This window comes from Salmo salar, chromosome ssa13 (assembly GCF_905237065.1).
Source record: "Salmo salar chromosome ssa13, Ssal_v3.1, whole genome shotgun sequence".
Lineage (NCBI taxonomy): Eukaryota > Metazoa > Chordata > Actinopteri > Salmoniformes > Salmonidae > Salmo > Salmo salar.
The window spans coordinates 41,314,319-41,334,454 of NC_059454.1; the positions used below are offsets into that span (position 1 = coordinate 41,314,319).

Below are 20,136 nucleotides of genomic sequence, written 5' to 3' on the forward strand. Positions count from 1 at the left end.
GTGTGTGTGTGTGTGTGTGTGTGTGTGTGTGTGTGTGTGTGTGTGTGTGTGTGTGTGTGTGTGTGTGTGTGTGTGTGCGTGTGCGTGTAACATAGTACAATACTACAAGATCTAACATTGACTTTTCACATTGATTAAATATATATACTCTCACCCATCTTTCTTTGCAACTAATGTTGTCTATAGATAATTAACATATGCAGTCAACAATTAGAATAGCTAATAGAAGAAAGGTCACTTAGACTAATGGGAAGGGCCCAAAACACGGTTCAATGTAATATATAAATAATCTGGAAGAATGGAAAATAAAGATTAAAACGGTTTAGTACAAACCAACCCGGCCCTCCCGGTGGATAATCTCACATTATTAAGCCACTAAAGGCAAGCTACCTTCGATAAACAAACCACACCTTAGAAAATGTATGATTAAATCTAATTCTAAATGGTGTGTCAGTGATTTTCTGAACAGCGCACTATCAAAGTTTGGAGGTAGCCTACTATAGGCCTATGGAAATAACGGAGGTTACAGTAGCCTACAGGTCAGGTCACGAACACCCAAACTACACAAAATCAAGCATTTCACTGTAAGGTCTACACCTGTTCTACACGTGACAAATAAACTTTGATTTGATCAATAGCATTCAGATTCAATGTCTTTGCCCTCACTTAGGATATCTGATACCATATAACATGTATGGCATAACGTCTCAAATCCCCTTCTCACAGATACGGTTCCGTTCATTAACAGTCAAGCCAGTGAGGAAGGATCACGGAAGGAACCGCTTTCTTACCCGCGTCTGCGTTCTCCCGGTTGTCTATAGTGACGGTGACGCATGCTCGCTGGCCCATCGGAAAGGTATGGGGGTGATGCTGACGAATAGACCTCTACACCGCTACACCGGGCGTAGCAAACGTCCCCAAATCTGCCAATGGATGGAAAAGCAAAAAGCTGAATTTAACAATTAGGTAAACACCGCGTCATTTACTGTCCGCTGCTTTCTCTTTCTCTATCTCTCTTTCTGCAACCGTTGGGTTATTCTTCCTCTGGGGTATACTCTAGACAGGGGCTGGTAGAGGCGGTGACTGTGGTGAAGCCATTTCTGACCGCGAGGCATGCAGGAGCACGTCAGGAAGGGGATGGAGCCTAGACGAAACGCGTTCCATATCAAAAAGCTAAACTATTGTATCATCTATACCGAAGGAAAATACGCTATTGACGAAATCATTTCTATACCCCTGCTGAGAGAGCTGCTGATATTACGTGAGGTCCGAGGAATAGACAAAGGCATAAAGTTCATGTTCACAGAGCGGGTGTGCCACGTGGCTCGCTGCAACCAATCCCTGAATGGATTGAGTCGTAAACCTTTATTACTCAGCTGTAAATTTCTCCCCTAAACAACTAGGAATGTGTTGCACACCCTAGAATTTCTCTCTCTCCTTCTTGAGGATACAATTCTCTAGGCCTAAATATCGGTTTTTATAAAGAACAAAACGAAAGCAATGATATGACAGCATTGTTACTTTATCCATCAATATCTCAATTGATCCACCAATATGACTGTTGTCCATGAATAACACACACACACACACACACACACACACACACACACACACACACACACACACACACACACACACACACACACACACACACACACACACACACACACACACACACACACACACACACACACACACACACACACATCCCATATTAGGTGATTAGAAATCATTTGAGTCCATTTGCCCCTCAATCATCATCATCTTCAATATATTAAGAATATAGACCTACTAGAATGAATGTGTATGCTCAGGTACAATTCTTTCGATTCCTCTATGTTTTCAAAGATATGAGCAGGCCTACAATACTTCTAATTTACAGAAAGGACACTGTGACGACACTATAATTCATGCCATGCAGACATTTCTATTAGAGTTTGGTTGAACAACAAAAAACCGTATAGAAAATATGTGGTTATAGATACAGTTCACCTTCAGTTATTGTCAGCAACGTTGAGAAACGACAGGCCTCATACCTCGAAAGAAACCACGCTATTCGACAACGACCTATGTAGTGTGAAAACAATAGCCTGTCGTTTTTAATATTCTCACGAATACTTAAAGCAGGCTAAATGTTACAGATTTCCCCCACCAAGAGTTTGATTTAAGCCTTTCACCCACCAACAACACACGTAATATATGATTGGTAAAGCTTTAAAGATGAATTAAAAAAGTTTGACAGAAAAAGTTAGACAGAACGTTGCACAACTGCAAATCCGACAGGGCTAGATATATTTCAGCAAAAGAAGTGTCGTCAAACCTCTTTTATTAGGATACTGTCATTTCAAAAAAGTTTACAATTAAGATGAGCGACGAGGGAAGACATTGTGACATTTCAATTAAATTACTAGCGCTATTCAAAAGAATACGCCTTGATATCGGAGAAAAACATGTTTGTTTTGTAGGTCTACTACGCCTATTCCTTTTGAAAACGAAATATATTTGATTCAATGTTTTAGCCCTACGACATTTTCCATGTTTCTGTTGTAATAGCCTAGTTCATGCCCAAATGTACAGTCCTCCTGTTGTCATTCCAAATAGGTCGAATCCTGTCTTTGAGCATAGACAAAGTAGGCAATCATTTAGTCTCTCTATGAAATATGATAAAGATAGATCATATTTTGAATTCCACAGCTGTGATTAAGATATAAATAAAATATATACATACACCGAGGCAAGTTGCATCTTGTCCATGCATACTGGGTGTAGCCGTTTGGGCTGGGTGTACCCGTGTAGCAGGATGAGTCGACATTGCACACTATAAAAAGAGAAACACTGTGTTTCCGGAAACGGCTAGCCCCGTTTATACCACCAATAAAGTTTACAGCAGGTACACTAAACCTAAACGAGAATGTCAACCCTCTGTTAAAAGTATCCACAAAAGCCCCACGGTCAGTCAACGCTTTCGGATAATTGTTAATTGCACGGAAACTTTCGGTATTTTTAATAGGCTACAAGGAGGCAATAATAGTTTAAAAATAACTTAACTTAAGGACTAGCCATTTAGGCAGTAGGATACGAAAAATTCAGACACCAATAGGCCTATATTTTTGTGACATTTTTGGAATGGACTATGCAGCAGATTTGACACTGATTTGATAGAATAGATTCAAAATTCAAATGTGGGTAAGTTTAATCAATAGCTGTTTCATTCGATAATTTTATTTGATCTTAGAAAGAAATGCAACAGCTTTGTAAACATCTTCTTTAAAGAGTAGTCTACTCTATAGGCCCACTTTAAAATATAATCCCCCATCTTCAGTTCATTTCGATTTACAGAAACAGCAACACAGCAAATACATCGTAAAGTATCAGTTTGCAATGTTTAAAAATCATTTTGAATGACTGAAAAACTTTTAGAACAAAATGTGGGTTTTGGACAGTTGTTTTTTTGTCTGTTTCAGACCCGATATTTCTTGAGCTGACGCATATACATGCGATTAATTAAGGTAAACAAAATGTCATCTTATGTGATTCAATAGTTATCATCGAGGTTGTGGTTTACTTCCTCAGTTCAAATCGACAAAATCCTGTCATAGATTTTGAGGAATGTGGCATGCTTCTTGACCCCTAACGAAAAACCTGAGCCGAATATTTTGAATGTATGGCTAATTGGAATAAGCAATTCATTGTCTCCAAACCATGTCAAACAAGTCATAAATTGTATCATTTTATAGATCCAATGACTCACATTGCATATTTACTGTGGTGTAGTGTGTAAGGGGTTTGTTTACATCAATGTGAAATGCCGACTTCATGGGCTGTATTCTGCTCCAATACCAAGCGTTCCAGTCCCAATAAAAAGCTATTTTGACTTCACAGTGACTAACTAAATACCACATGTAACATATAGTTCAAGATAGCCAGGTTTCTCGTTCACAGGATATGACCAAATACCTCTTATAACAGTACTTCTGTTATGAAAAGTAAGCCTTAAACACATTTTGGTGAAAGGGGCGGTTCCTATTCCTCGCAGACAGTACCAAAGCTGCAGTGCTCTCCTCCTCTCACCTTTTCCCTTCGCTTGTGGACTTATGTGCACAACAGACTAGCTGTCTGTGACCAGGCGCATAAACCTCTCCAAGCCAAACCTTCATACCATAACCGCTAACCACTACACAACCTACATCGTTGTGACCATATTAACTTTACAGCCAACGAACTAGAACTATCGCTTTAGTCAGGGATGGGCATAGATTACAAATTACAATTCCAAAATAGAACTACAAAATACCCTAAAGAATACCAAAAATAAAATCTAAAATGCTTTTGCAAAGTATTGTTTTTAATTCAAATGCATGTCATTTGCATTTTAAAACACAAATAATACATTTGCAAATGGCCTGCAAACAGCAACAACATTCTCATGAACGGTTACAGAAACGTCTTGCGTTGACTGGTATATGTTGTTGTTTATCTACCTTAGTTGAATACACTGTCAGTCTGGATAAGAGTGTCTGTTAAATTACCAAAATGTAAATGTATGTGAAAATGAACAATTGCAAAGCACACTGGGTATTGTCATTGCCCTTGTTTCGGGGCAGAGCTCCTTGGAGTAATACTCAGCATGCTTTGCAATTGTTCATTTTTACATGTACATTTGCATTTAGTTCATTTAGTAGAAGCTCTTATCACACCATAGTGCCATCAGATTTTTGAGACCAACGTAGGGTGAAAGGGGGCCACAAAACTGTGAAATGTTATAAAGAATTTGTATATTGAATTTACAAATTACAGCTTTCGAAAGTATATTGTTACAAAATACAGTGGAGTGTAGTTTAGCCCAGTGTAATACAACATAAAAATACTCTGAAGTAATTAAAATATGTATTTCAAATACATGTAACAGGAATACTGCACATCTCTTGTGTTAGTAAGCCCACAATCCAATCCATGTGTACAATCACGTAGTAAAGTGTGCAGCAAGCAATTTAGCAGTTACAACGGCGGGCCCCGATGTCAATACATTAATAAAATTGAAAGCTTACCCTGACTTGGAAGAGTTGGCGGGTTGGTTAGCCTTAGAAAGCTAGCTAACATAAATAACATTCCTCTGTTTGAATCAGGCTGTTTCGTAGGCTAAATGAGCTGTTTTAGTTAAGTAATTGAAAGGTAAACTAAGAAAGATAAAAATACAAAAAAATATAGCTAGCTCTTTCTCTCTCTCGTTCTTTAGCTCTCTCTCTCTGCTTCTCCTTTATTTCAGAACAAATTATTTTGTTCAAATTTGTTCAACTATTGTCTTTCTCTCTTTGAGTCAACTATTCAACACATTTTATGCCAGTGTTTCCCAAACTCGGTTTGTTTTTTGCCCTAGCACTACACAGATGATTCAAATAATCAACTCAACATTAAGCTTTGATCATTTGAATCAGCTGTGTAGTGCTAGGGCAAAAACCAAAAAAGTGCACCCCTTGGGGTCCCCAGGACAGAGTTTGGGAAACACTGCTTTATGCAATGCAGTGCTAGCTAGCTGTAGCTTATGCTTTCAGTACTAGATGGACAAGATGTTAGTTCATACCGCAAGAGCTCTGAAAGGTTGGAGGACGTCCTCCGGAAGTTGTCATAATTAATCTGTAAGTCTATGGAAGGGGTTGAGAATCACAAGCCTCCTATGTTTTGTATTGAAGTTCATATATCCAGAGGAAGATGTGAAATAGTTGTCCTCTGGCTACACCATGGTGCTGTTGAGGCTACTGTAGACCTTCATTGCAAAACAGTGTGTTTTAATCAGTTATTTGGTGGCGTGAATATATATAATAAAGTTTTATCCTAAAAGGATAACTTTGTTAATGTTTCATAATTTTTTTCTGCAATTGACTGAGTAGGATGGTCCTCCCCTTCCTTCTCTGAGGAGCCTCCACTAGTGTGTGTGTGTGTGTGTGTGTGTGTGTGTGTGTGTGTGTGTGTGTGTGTGTGTGTGTGTGTGTGTGTGTGTGTGTGTGTGTGTGTGTGTGTGTGTGTGTGTGTGTGTGTGTGTGTGTGTGTGAGTGTGTGTGTGTGTGTGTATGTGTGTGTGTATGTGTATGTATATGTATGTTCTAGCCCCACCGCCCTACGATAGTTTGCCTGGGGAGATTGCTAAGAAAATTGATAACCTAGCTCTGCTAAAGTGATTTTATCTTTCTTTTAGAAAATTAGATTAAGGCAGGTGAACAACAGTGTACGATAGCAAAGATATTAGACACCTTACCGGAGTTGCTCATAGTAAACAAAAATGATATTTATCAAATCTCTCTTCAAGATATGGGAGAAACAGACTTCTCCTGTTGTTGTTGTTGTCTCCAACACTGCAGTATTAAACTCAGCAAAAAAAGAAACGTCCCTTTTTCAGGACCCTGTCTTTCAAAGATAATTCGTAAAAATCCAAATAACTTCACAGATCTTCATTGTAATGGGTTTAAACACTGTTTCGCATGCTTGTTCAATGAACCATAAACAATTAATTCACACGCACCTGAGGAACGGTCGTTAAGACACTAACAGATTACAGACGGTAGGCAATTAAGGTCACAGTTATGAAAACTTAGGACATTAAAGAGGCCTTTCTACTGACTCTGAAAAACACCAAAAGAAAGATGCCCAGGGTCCCTGCTCATCTGCGTGAACGTGCCTTAGGCATGCTGCAAGGAGGCATGAGGACTGCAGATGTGGCCAGGGCAATAAATTGCAATGTCCGTACTGTGAGACGCCTAAGACAGCGCTACAGGGAGACGGGACGGACAGCTGATCGTCCTTGCAGTGGCAGACCACGTGTAACAACATCTGCACAGGAGCGATACATCCGAACATCACACCTGCAGGACAGGTACAGGATGGCAACAACAACTGCCCGAGTTACACCAGGAACGCACAATCCCTCCATCAGTGCTCAGACTGTCTGCAATAGGCTGAGAGAGGCTGGACTGAGGGGTTGTAGGCCTGTTGTAAGGCAGGTCCTCACCAGACATCACAGGCAACAACGTCGCCTACGGGCACAAACCCACCGTCGCTGGACCAGACAGGACTGGCAAAAAGTGTTCTTCACTGACAAGTCGTGGTTTTGTCTCACCAGGGGTGATGGTCGGATTCGCGTTTATCGTCGAAGGAATGCGCGTTACACCGAGGCCTGTACTCTGGAGTGGGATCGATTTGGAGGTGGAGGGTCCGTCATGGTCTGGGGCAGTGTGACACAACATCATCGGACTGAGCTTGTTGTCATTGCAGGCAGTCTCAACGTTGTGCATTACAGGGAAGACATCCTCCCTCATGTGGTACCCTTCCTGCAGGCTCATCCTGACATGACCTTCCAGCATTACAATGCCACCAGCCATACTGCTCGTTCTGTGCATGATTTCCTGCAAGACAGGAATGTCAGTGTTCTGCCATGGCCAGCGAAGAGCCCGGATCTCAATCCCATTGAGCATGTCTGGGACCTGTTGGATCAGAGGGTGAGGGCTAGGGCCATTCCCCCAGAAATGTCCGGGAACTTGCAGGTGCCTTGGTGAAAGAGTGGGGTAACATCTCACAACAAGAACTGGCAAATCTGGTGCAGTCCATGAGGAGGAGATGCACTGCAGTACTTAATGCAGCTGGCCACACCAGATACTGACTGTTACTTTTGATTTTGACCCCCCGTTGTTTAGGGACACATTATTCCATTTCTGTTAGTCACATGTCTGTGGAACTTGTTCAGTTTATGTCTCAGTTGTTGAATCTTGTTATGTTCATACAAATATTTACACATGTTAAGTTTGCTGAAAATAAACGCAGTTGACAGTGAGAGGACGTTTATTTTTTTGCTGAGGTTATACGACCCATTCACCCCATGCATACACAATGCTGGTAGCCCAAAGGTTTGAGTCCTGGGCCTACCTAGCTCCTGGCATGCTACACTGCGGCTGACCATGTGCTCTTCCCAATTTGTAGTGTGCTTGTGTCTGTGTCTGAGGGGGGATGGGAACAGAGCAAATAAAGTTTGACAGGCCCACTGGGCTAAAAATGGACCAGCCCATATGGCATTTGCCTGAAATGCCAGAAGGCCAGTTCACCCCTGTCCATAACCCAATGGTCCAAACGCAGAAGACTGTGGTTTGGCTGAACTCCATATTCAAGTTATGGAGTTAACATCTAAATTCCAATGTTCCACACGTGGTCACACATAAATCTGAAGTAAGTCACTGCTGTCTCTACGAAACCAGTCTGTATAACCATAAGGTGAGAAGCAGTCTGTAAACCTGACCTCTTCTGAAGGTAGTGAGTGGCGATACATCTCCTGCAACTCGATTGTTTGTTTATGTACAGTGCCTTCGGAAAGTATTCAGACCACATTCCTTTTTCCACATTTTGTTACATTACTACCATATTCTAAAGTTGATTAAATTAAAACAATTCCTCAGCAATCTGCACACAATACACCATAATGAAAAAGCAAAAACAGGTTTTTAGACATTTTTGCAAATGTATTTAACATGAAATATCACATTTACATAAGTATTCAGACCCTTTGCTATGCCACTCGAAATTGAGCTCAGGTGCATCTTGTTTCCATTGATCATCCTTGAGATGTTTGAGAGACAGTGATGCATCCAGTCCGGATGCTCTCGATGGAGCAGCTGTAGAACTTTTTGAAGATCTGAGGACCCATGCCAAATCTTTTCAGTCTCCTGAGGGGTAATAGGTTTTGTTGTGCCCTCTTCACAATTGTCTTGGTGTGCTTGAACCATGATAGTTTGTTGTTGATGTGGACACCATGGAACTTGTAGCTCACAACCTGCTCCACTACAGCCACGTCGATGAGAATGGGGGCGTGCTCGGTCCTCCTTTTCCTGTAGTCCACAATCATCTCCTTTGTCTTGATCACATTGAGGGAGAGGTTGTTGTCCTGGCACCACACGGCCAGGTCTTTGACCTCCTCAATATAGGCTGTCTCATCATTGTCGGTGATCAGGCCTACCACTGTTGTGTCATCAGAAAACTTAATGATGATGTTGAAGACGTGCCTAGCTATGCAATCATGAGTGAACAGGGAGTACAGGAGGGGACTGAGCACGCACCCCTGAGGGGCCCCGTTTTGAGGATCAGTGTGGTGAATGTGTTGTTACCTACCCTTACCACCAGGGGGCGGCCCTTCAGGAAGTCCAGGATCCAGTTGCATAGGGAGGTGTTTAGTCCCAGGGTCCTTAGCTTAGTCTTGGTCAGGGAGGTGACCAAGAACCCAATGGTCACTCTGACAGTGCTCAAGGGAAAGATGAACGGAGCAAAGTACAGAGAGATCCTTGATGAAAACCTGCTCCAGAGCGCTCAGTACCTCAGACTATGGGGGAAATGTTCAACTTCCAACAGGACAATGACCCTAAGCACACAGCCAAGACAGTGCAGGAGTGGCTTCAGGACAAGTCTCTGAATGTCCTTGAGTAGCCCAGCTAGAGCCTGGACTTGAACCCGATCAAACATCTCTGGAGAGACCTGAAAATAGCTGTGCAGCAACGCTCCCATCCAACCTGACAGAGCTTGAGAGGGTCTGCAGAGAACAATGGGAGAAACTCCCAAAATACAGTTGTGCCAAGCAAGAGACTATAAACTCGAGACTATAAACTCGAGGCTGCCAAAGGTGCTTCAACAAAGTACTGAGTAAAGGGTCTGAATACTTATGTAAATATGATATTTCAGTTTTTGTATTTTTTATAAATGAGCAAAAATGTCTAAAAACCTGTTTCTGAATGTATTTACACTACATGACTAAAGTACGTGGACACCTGCTCGTAGAACATTTCATTCCGATATGGAATTGGTCCCTCCTTTGCTGCTATTACAGCCTCCACTCTTCTGGGAAGAATTTCCACTAGATATTGGAACATTGCTGCATGGACTTGCTTTCATTCAGCCACAAGAGCATTAGTGAGATCGGGCACTGATGCTGGGCGATAAGTCCTGACTCCCAGTTGGTGTTCCAATTCATCCCAAAGGTGTTTGATGGGGTTGAGGTCAAGGCTCTGTACAGGCCAGTCAAGTTTTTCCACACCGATCTCAACAAACAATTTCTGTATGGACATCGCTTTGTGCACGGGGGCATTGTCATGCTGAAACATGAAAGGGCCTTCCCCAAACTGTTGCCACAAAGTTGAAAGTACAGAATCATCTAGAATGTCATGGTATGCTGTAGCGTATAACGTTTACCTTCACTGGAACTAAGGGGCCTAGTCCGAACCATGAAAAACAGCCCCAGACCATTTTTCCTCCTCCACCAAACTTTACAGTTGGCACTATGCATTGGGGCAGGAAGCATTCTCCTGGCATCCGCCAAACCCAGATTTGTGAGTGAAGTGTGACTCCTCAGTGATTTTTTTATAAAATTGTCAACATTTAAAAGGTTATCCTTTTTAGATAAAACAAATACTAAATATATTCACATGATAATACTAAATAACAAATAGTAAATATATTCACCAAATAATTGATTAAAACACACTGTTTTGCAACTAAGGTCTACTTCAGCCTCAAAAGCACTCTGTAGGGTAGCACCATGGTGTAGCCGAAGGACAGCTGGCTTCCGTCCTCCTCTGGATACATTGACTTTAATACCAAAACTAGTAGGCTCATGGTTCTCACCCCCTTCCATAGACTTACACAGTAATTATGACAACTTCTGGAGGATGTCCTCCAACCTATCAGAGATCTTGCAGCATGAACTGACATGTTCCCCACCAAATCAAAGGTAGCTAGAACTGCAGTGCATTAAATGTGGTGAGTAGTTGTCTCAAAGAGAGAGAAAGAAAATAGTTTATCAGTTTTGAACAAATTAATTTCTTCAAAAATGAAGGAGAAGCAAGAGATTTTGTTAATATTTTCAATTTCAGTTTCACTTACTTAGCTAGCAAATGCAGCTAGCTACTTTAGCCTACTCAAACACCCTGCTCAAACAGAGGGATCTATGTTAGCTAGCTGGCTATGACAATCCAACACAACACACAAAACTCTTCAAGTTAAGCTTTTGGTTTTCTAATTTATTGCCACCAGTGCCACTGGTGTAACTGCTAAACTGCTTACTGACTATACACTGTAACATTTCTGAATGTTAGTTCTATTAGCTATGTTGACTATGACGTTACTTCAGCTAATATGTTGACAACGATATAGGCTGTGTGTAGCGGTTATGATATGGTTTGGATTGGAAAAGTTTATTCACCTGGTTACATACAGCTGATGTGTTGTGAATGAAATTCCACAAGCAAAGGGAAAAGGTGAGAAGGTGAGAGTGCATAGATGCGAGAAGGAATACAACGTGGCTGCTATGAAAGTCAACTGCATCTACGAATGATCAGGGGAGTATTAATTCCGCCGATTCTGTTGAAAAATGTGTCACTGTCTGTCCATGTGTCACCTCAAATGTTTCTCTCGACCTGTGCTGTAAACTTTCAATCATAGGCTAGGTTGTAGCAACCTCATGATGGGAATATGGAAAACATATGTATTATGTAGTAGCCTAAATCTATCTATGTAACATTGAACTGGGTGAATGCAATATGAATGAAGGTCATCCAATATGCTATAATAGAAATACAGCCATGCTCATGAAAAAAAAATGTCCTCCCTCATCTTAAATGGCACCGACCGCCACTGGATTCATCACTCCAGAGAACACGTTTCCACTGCTCCAGAGTCTAATGGTGGCGAGCTTTACACCACTACTGCCGATGCTTGGCATTGCACATGGTGATCTTAGGCTTGTGTGCAGCTGCTCGGCCATGGAAACCCATTTCGTGAAGCTCCTGACTAACAGTTCTTGTACTGACGTTGCTTCCAGAGGCAGTTTGGAACTCGGTAGTGAGTGTTGCAAACAAGAACAGACGATTTTTACGAGCTACGCGTTTCAGCACTCGGTGGTCCCGTTCCGTGAGCTTGTGTGGCCTACCACTTCGCGGCTGAGCTGTTGTTGCTGCTAGACGTTTCCACTTCACAATAACTGCACTTACAGTTGACCCGGACAGCTCTAGTAGGGCAGGAATTTGACGAACTGACTTGTTGGAAAGGTGGCATCCTATGACAGGGCCATGTTGAAAGTCACTGAGCTCTTCAGTAAGGCCATTCTACTGCCAATGTTTGTCTATGGAGATTGCATGGCGGTGCACTCGATTTTAGGCACCTGTCAGCAACATGTGTGGCTGAAATAGTCGAATCCGCTAATTTGAAGGGGTGTCCACATACTTTTGTATACATAGTGTATGTAGGAATGTGTAAATGTATCTAATGTTTATCTATTTGAAAGCTCTGATGAAGGCTTTGAGGCCGTAGATGATATTTAACCTCAGTAAGTGCAGTGAGCATAAGTGTTCTTCTTTTCTTTTAAGTTATGTATTAACATAGACAAATAGGCATCATTGGCCAAACTACTGGCTTGCACCGCCTAATGGTCAACCACTATATGACATGTTCTGCTGCAGCTGCAACATGGCTGGGAAGAGAGGGTGTGCAGGGAAACAGGCCCATACCTTTGTCCATTATAATCCCCCCCTGAAGCCAACTTCACCATTTACTCAATACTATAATTAATATAAATCATACGTGAGGCTCTCCTTATCCTAAAAAAAGCTAGTATTGTGCCTCATAATTAATTTCAGGGATGTACTTTATATAAGGTCACGTCAAAGACTAAATGTCAACTTGTCATTAGATAGTATGATTGCTTTTGAACAGGACATAGATACTCATTGATACAGCTTCAACTGATATCAATAACATTAGACAATTGTTTGAGATTGTTGACTGTTTCCAACAGACCTATAAAACAACACATCTGATTGTACATGGTACTGGAGAACTATCTCTCAAAACAATTTGTAATATGAGTGACATATTTCTAAATCATTTTGAGAATCTATCAAACCATTGTACTACTTGGGTCACATTGAGTAGCCACAAACGGCATAGTAACTGATCATTTCAATTGCTGTGGTGATAACATTGTAACTATATGTAACAACGTTGTAATTATATCAGTGACTAATGGGGTGCAGACTTGTCTGTTTCCACCATTACACTGTGAAAGAAGTTACGCGTGGTATCCTATTGCATTCCATATAGCCTAACTTCTGCAGTCGCCCTGTGACACCGAGAAGCTTCTGGTCATCGACGAGGCACACGATGGAATAATATTCGAGGCTGCAAGTGCAACTTCAAGTCAAATGTTACCATGACTGTCAATAGTTGCATCAGATCTAACGTCTAATGGCTATCGGCACTCTAACAATCGATCGTGTGTCATTTATCTAAAATGCTTTTGTAGGGCATAGATACCGTATGTACATGGTGGGTAGCTCCCTGTAGCGTAGACATACAGCATAGAAACAGTAGCCTAGACATGCTCAGTCATTCAGTCATTCAGTTAACAAGTTCTTACTTCCATAAAAGAAAAGGAACGATGGTGAGCCATCTTGTTTATTCGTATTTTTACGTTAACAACAATGGCGGAGATACACAATTCCGTCTTTCGCGTGAGAAACACCAGCAAACGAGCATACTGTTCACATCAATAATATAACAAGACGTACATTAAGTTATATTCAGTGCAAAAAAACTACGCTAATATCACCAGCACATTAAAATAACACTCCTTACTTTTTAAAATCCTTGTAGGCTAATTGTAGCAGGTATTATTATCATACACAGTCATGTCCGTTTTCTATAGGCAGTTTTAGTTGTTGGGGGAAATATAGGTTTTAGTCTAAACATAGCAGTGCCGTTATTATGGAATGCAAATTCAGTAAAAGGCAAAGTTCTGTTTTAGTAGGTAGTGCCCTGGTACAATCTTGCCAAATCGGTTACTTGGCTTTGAGCTAACTTTGTCTTCCTAAGACTCACAAATTGTCTTAAACAAGCATAGGTATATATTGGGTAAATAATACATAACTTAATAATATAACGTTAATATAACACTATAAAAACAATATCATATGAAATCTCTATTTAGAAATCTCTATTGCAATTTCCCCAGGTTTAGGTAGCATCTTCATTAAGGATTTAAAACGATTGCATGTCCCTGGTAATCCTACCAAAATCATATCTGAAGTAAGAGCTAAATATCCTTGTCTTGGCTATTCACCACAAATGACAATGAAGTATAATACAAAAAAAATGAAACGATCAATAAAACGTGTTTTACATATGGGCCTGCAAGTCAATGTTATTTCCTCGGAAGTCACACTGCTGCCATGACATTGAACATTAAACATATTGTTTAGTTACATTTTGATTACGATTTTAAATGGCAACTATTTGTGCATTGTGAATTTGAATTCTATTTACAGGATTAGTTGGCATTGGTTAAGTTTTGTTGGACCTTGCCCTGTCTGCCTATGTGTATTTGTTTGGCTATGCTTTTGTTAGGAGATTACATAATGTATTTGATAAAAAAAATCAGATTTTATCTAAAGTGGCCTATAGCCTACTCCATTAAACATGCATTTAAACTTAACCCATACAGAGATCACGTATAAATTCTAAATGCAATTTTTCCGAATGTAAATGTTGTAAGGAAAAGTAAAAAACGACAAAATAACTAATTTGCATCCATATAACGCATCGTGAACAGGGAGAAATACATACATAAGTATGTCAGCAATATCTGTGGGATCTTTTTTCCCTTTCCCTTGTTGACTAATAAAACAGTGGCCATAAAGTTGACGCTCTCTGCCTCCTTCTCTCCTTTCATCGTCTATATGGTTCCTCTTTTTTCCCATTTTCTGCCATATAACCATAAAAAGACCATAAAATCACTCCTTGGTCTCCTCTTTCTCTTTCTCTTCCGCTTCTTTCTCTTCCCCCTCTTCCCCTTCACCGTCCTCGTTGCCCTCCTCCTCAGCCTCAGCCTCGGCATCGGCCTCTCCTCTCTGGCCCGGAAACTTGTCTTTGTTGTTTTCTTTTTTCCACTTCATTCGCCGATTTTGAAACCATATCTTGACCTGCCTCTCGGTGAGACTCAGGGCATGGGACACCTCGATCCGCCGCTTGCGTGTCAGGTACGGATTGAAGAGAAACTCCTTCTCCAGTTCCAGAGTTTGGTAACGACTGTAGGTTTGCCTTCCATTCCGCCTCCCTGGTGCTTAAATGAAATAGTAAGCAAGGTTAGCTCATATGTCTTAGATATTGTCTTTAACATATTAATACTGGGACTACAGTAATTTGATCATCTGAATGAAAAACACAGACTGGACTTTCCTGAGTTAATTTGATGGCGGCATTAATATTTTAAAATCAATGGAAAAACAACTAAATGTAGTATATTCCCATATGTCTACTATTTTATAGTATAAATGAAATATTATCTGTTTAGTAACGTTTACTTTTTCATTATGTAACTGGTAACTGCACTACACACACTCACACAACCACACACATTCACACACTCACAACCACACACACACACACACACACACACACACACACACACACACACACACACACACACACACACACACACACACACACACACACACACACACACACACACTCTCTCTCTCTCTTTCGCACACACACACACACACTCTCTTTCGCGCACGCACACACACACACACACACACACACACACACACACACACACACACACACACACACACACACACAGACACACAATAGATACACGTTCTTCTGCAGATTGCGGAGGAAGTATCTTTAGGCCTAAAATATTTGTCTAAGATAACACTAAAAACATTTGAAACGATAGTCCATGAAGTGTTAAATGATCAATTCTATCACACCCTACATTATCTTTTTAGCTTGGTTTAGGGCAAGGACATGTGAAGAGATGAATAGCATGATGAATAGTGACGTTTAGAAGCAAAGTAGGATATTTGCATTACAAATCGTTTATTGTTACAGTAACAATTTGGTCATACAATGTTTGGGCACTCCGTTTAGTAGGTTTCTATTTAATTTAGGATGGCAGGGGATGGGGACAAGTTGTACTTCAGGTTCTTCAAATAACTGTTTTATTCAGCCGGATTTCTGTCTTTTTGTCATTACAGATATTCTCCAGAAAAAACATTATCTTTATCACCAATACCTCTGTCAAGTGAGACAACTTTTTTTTTTTTTGGGGGGGGGGGGTTATTATTACATGATAACTATAGTTGTTTGTTAGAAGCTTATACGTTAATATTACAGGCTACCTTATATAAGATATGAGATTGCAAAACCAATGTTTATAGTATATACTCGCGATGGCTATGTAGTCAATTGACCTGTATATTCTGCTGCATTAAAACGCAATAAATAAAGGGCTACATTCTCCATTCCTTATTATTTCTTTTGCTTTTACGCACGCAGGCACACGAACAAGCACGCACACAAACACACACTGCGCACAAACACACATAGTTACTCGCATATATGGGAAATAAAGTACACAAAATAATTCTAACCGTGAGGTCTCATCCAAGGAAACATAATACTAGGAGACGAGTTCTGATTTAAGTGGCCTTGTCCTTCTCCGGGGTTAGAGCCGTTAGAGGATTTAGAGTCTGGGTATTGCGCGAGGCTTGCCTCTTGCTGGGTACCATAAAGCGGTTGCCTCGGAAGAGCTTCATATCCATAAAATTTCGTTGCGTCTCCATGGCAAGCCAGCGCGCAGGGGTTCTGTTGGTATCCAGGATTGGAGATCCCCGTGGTCCCATGGTGAAAAAAGTCATGATGGGAAGGGTGCTGAAAGCCCGATGCAGCTGCCCCGGGTCCGTAGACCAGCGTGTGGCTGCGGGCAACGCTTTGTGGGAATCTGCAGTCGTAGTAAGTTGGCTCCAGTGATTCGCCTCCTTTGTATTTGGAGAAAAGAGGGTTAACAAAATATGAGCTCATTGTTTAGTTTGCATTAAACAAGGCAAGGTTTCTTCGTTGTAGAATATCCCCGTTTTGGATTGTGGCAGCCTTTTGTTTAGGTTCCCAGTCGCACACAGAACACAGACAAACCGGAACTAGATGGAGAAACGCTGCCCGTTTGGACAGACAGTCTCAGGCAGCTCTCTCGCGCTCCAACACTCTTCTCATCGAGTTTTTCTCACTATCTCCAGTAGTTTTCCTTTTTTCAGCCTCAAATCCGGCTCATGGCGTGTGCTTTGGAAATGTGTTAAGGTTATAGCTGGCTTGCTCCGCCGACACAGTCACAAGCGCTTCTCTTTTTTTCCTTTTTTTTTTTTTTTTAGCTCCCCACCCACCCAACCACCCCCACCCTAATCCTCCCTCCCAACAACCCCCCCCCCCAACTCATCTTTTACCCAAGCGGTCAGCGTGTACATACACCATGATAGATTCTACTACAACAAGAAAAAGGAGCTCAATATGATGCCTATGATCACCATGTGAAAACTCTCAAGTTATCTTTGTGGCCAAATTACTATGACACATAGAGCTACTGGAGCGGAGAGGCCATCTGGCATTTCAGGCAAATGCCAGATGGGCTGGACCATATTTTGCCCAGTGGGCCTGTCTAACTTGGATTTTTTTGTATTATCTGGCTAATAATGGGGGCCTCAAGGAAAATAATATGGCCAGTGTGGGGGCCTGGTAGAAAAAAATAGGACATGTGGGGGGCGTAAGGGGAAAGAATGGGCCGGTTTGATAGAAATGCTAGGGCCGAAATTTGGTCCAGTCCACCCCTGTAAAGCTATATGACAAATACATTAAAAAAGGCTTTGTTCTTAAAGTCCTCATATGTAACCTCGTGTATATAGTTTGAGAACCATTCCTTATATCAAATAATGGTTTAAAAGGGATGCTGTTAGCTGTTAGCTTAGCCTACCATAAATACACAATAGCACTGCTTGAGATCCCCCTATACTGCCTGCTATTTATGACAGGGTAACAAAAAATAAAGGCCTATATAACTATAAACGAGTAGGCCAGGCCTAGCACATATAACTACGCATGTGTAAGGCTTTAATAATGATCATGGAACTAATAATGATAATGGCATCTTTAACAAAATCCCAAACCCATTCAAATGTCTAACCCTTGTCGCTCAACATTAGCGCTTAGTTTATCATACTTGAGCTATGCAGCCTACTAACTATAAGCGCTTTACCAGTCCCTTGCGCACTTAAACTGTAGAAGGCCATGAAACCCCGGCATGAGCAAACGTAAACGAGGCCTGTATACCCGATTCACTCGACTGACCCTGTTAACCTATGAGCAAAAGTAGTACATCTGCCACGTTCAGTTAATAAAATGTTACATTAGACTACATTAGATGTCTCATTATTTCAGCGGAGATATCGATGGCTCGGTGTTTCTTTCAGTTGTGTATAGCTTCGTTGTAGCATGGGGGCCTCTCCCTGAATGCGCGCTCGTGTTGGTTTTGTGGTGTTACTGACGATTTTTACACGTCATCGTAAAATATGAAAGGCCCACAGAGAACATTTACAGACTTGTAACAGTCTATAAATATGCTGATTGCTGTTTCAACAACAAAAGCACTGAAAGGGACTAAAAAACATCACTTTGACAGGCTACTATTAGACTATAATACTATGCTTCTGATGTAGGCCTATAAATACTGTTAACAACATTATTATCATAATAACTATTAGCATATTATTATTATCATACGTTTTTATTAGGATCTGGTATTAGTGTTAGATCACTATTAGGGGTAATGCTTATTCAAACCTTTAGTGTTATTTGTCAATCAATTGTAGAAGTAAATCCTTTCTCCGTTTGTTCATTTGACTTGTTTGAAGATGTTTTCTGATAGGCCTACATTGTTTTTATACGGAAATGTCTGCTATTCTCTTAAGTATGTGGTGGCTGATACAAGGTCCACGCCTCTCCAGAGAAAAACTAGACTACACAACCGCCATAAAAACCGTGCCTAGGAAGTGATTTCAATTGCGCTTAAGGTGAAAAATGTTATGTTTTTGAAATGTTTGTCCAAATGTTAATTGGCCTTCAATGTTGATGCAAATATGCAGAACCAACCTAATCGATTAGGCTAATGTTAGCTCCTATTCATAAAGCTTGATGAGTTTATAACCACGCATAATGAATGATATTTCATTAACATGTATACAAACCAACTCTAGTCAACTACAAATATCAGGCTTGTATGTTCTACTAATGTTAAAGGTCATAACATGTGTGAATAGGAAATGTGGGTTATTTTTGGTTTGACCCATCCTACAAATAGCGTACAATAGGCTCCCCACAAGCGCATAAAAAGGTTAAACGAAATCATAATCTATGCCTTCTGTACCCATCCCTACACAAGTGAGACAGTCAATTATATCACATCGTTCAACCCTTTTTATTAAAAAACGTGATGAATGACGAAAGCTGCATTTATTTCATCAGTAGACCTATAGACATAGGCCTAGCCTACTCCCTGTTTTTTTGCACCATGCAAGGCCACTGCACAGCAGCACAAAGCAGTACAGTCGGTCAACAGTGTCATCTAGTGTTGAGTTCGATCACCAACATTCATCTACACCACGCATGCTATCATCAAATCGACGTATCTTACATGAGGGAGAAATATATGCAGTCGTATACATAATCAACATAGGAGCACAAATATGTGTTGAAAATGTATTTTACGATCTGTCAAATAAACTATATCCTTGTAGGGCCTACAATATTTTTGCGTTTGCTTTTAAGTAGACACACTCAGAATACTTTTTCACATTCTCTTCATATTGATTGTTTTAAGATAACGAACAGGCTTTTCTGTCTTCTTGCGGTCATATAGCCCACTGTCCCGTGCTCAGAGAGACCTGCCCAGGGGGAAGGCAGCAGGCTTGTTTGCGGTGGGCCCAACAGTCAAACTAGCTGTAGCAAGTCCCCTTTGAACGAGTCCACCATCACCCACAGTCCCACCATTAAAACCATAAAGTAATTTAGCCCAGACGTCTAGCCAGTTAGTCGGGTTTGCTTTGTTCGTCTGCATTTGAGACAAACAACCGAGCTCCAACTGGGCTGTAAACTCAGCGTTTTTGTCCTGTGCGGAAATACACTGGATTGGGCTTTGAAATTACAACATCCTGTCCATATTGTTCAACATCACAAAAAGGCAATTTAGGCCAATAACCCAGGAAACAAATGCCAGACGTGAATTTA

At 40.9% G+C, this 20,136-nt stretch overlaps 2 protein-coding genes across 17 annotated transcripts in view; both read right to left on the minus strand.

The window, feature by feature from the left end:
- The window catches only part of hoxc10aa (homeobox protein HoxC10aa), an 85,705-nt gene that overhangs the window by 49,242 nt on the left and 16,327 nt on the right, over positions 1 to 20,136 (minus strand). For 6 of the 15 annotated variants that reach the window (XM_014135577.2, XM_014135573.2, XM_014135578.2 and 3 more), the window contains exon 1: positions 792 to 1,302. The exons of 4 other annotated variants lie outside the window; for them this stretch is intronic. The gene's annotated coding sequence lies outside the window, so the exon portion shown is untranslated. Of the gene's footprint in view, positions 1 to 791; positions 1,303 to 20,136 lie in introns of those variants that run through there. 5 more of the 15 variants (XM_014135569.2, XM_014135568.2, XM_014135579.2 and 2 more) reach the window with 1 other exon arrangement.
- Positions 13,459 to 17,213, minus strand: hoxc8aa (homeobox protein HoxC8aa). Of its 2 annotated transcripts, none has more exons than XM_014135538.2 (2): positions 16,458 to 17,213; positions 13,459 to 15,133 (listed from the first exon to the last, which is right to left on the minus strand). In XM_014135538.2, the coding sequence occupies exons 1-2, from the start codon at positions 16,885 to 16,887 to the stop codon at positions 14,811 to 14,813; spliced, it is 753 nt and encodes a 250-aa protein (XP_013991013.1). In that variant the 5' UTR covers positions 16,888 to 17,213; the 3' UTR covers positions 13,459 to 14,810. The 2 variants fall into 2 exon arrangements, with proteins under 2 accessions (XP_013991013.1, NP_001132999.1); NM_001139527.1 differs by having other exon boundaries at positions 14,605 to 15,139; positions 16,458 to 17,197.

Excerpts from the sequence above, each read along its gene's own strand:
- hoxc8aa (NM_001139527.1), bottom strand. The coding sequence starts at position 16,887 with ATGAGCTCATATTTTGTTAACCCTCTTTTCTCCAAATACAAAGGAGGC. Across the intron at positions 15,140-16,457 it reads TCCTTGGATGAGACCTCACG|CACCAGGGAGGCGGAATGGA; the intron begins GTTAGAATTATT and ends ATTTCATTTAAG.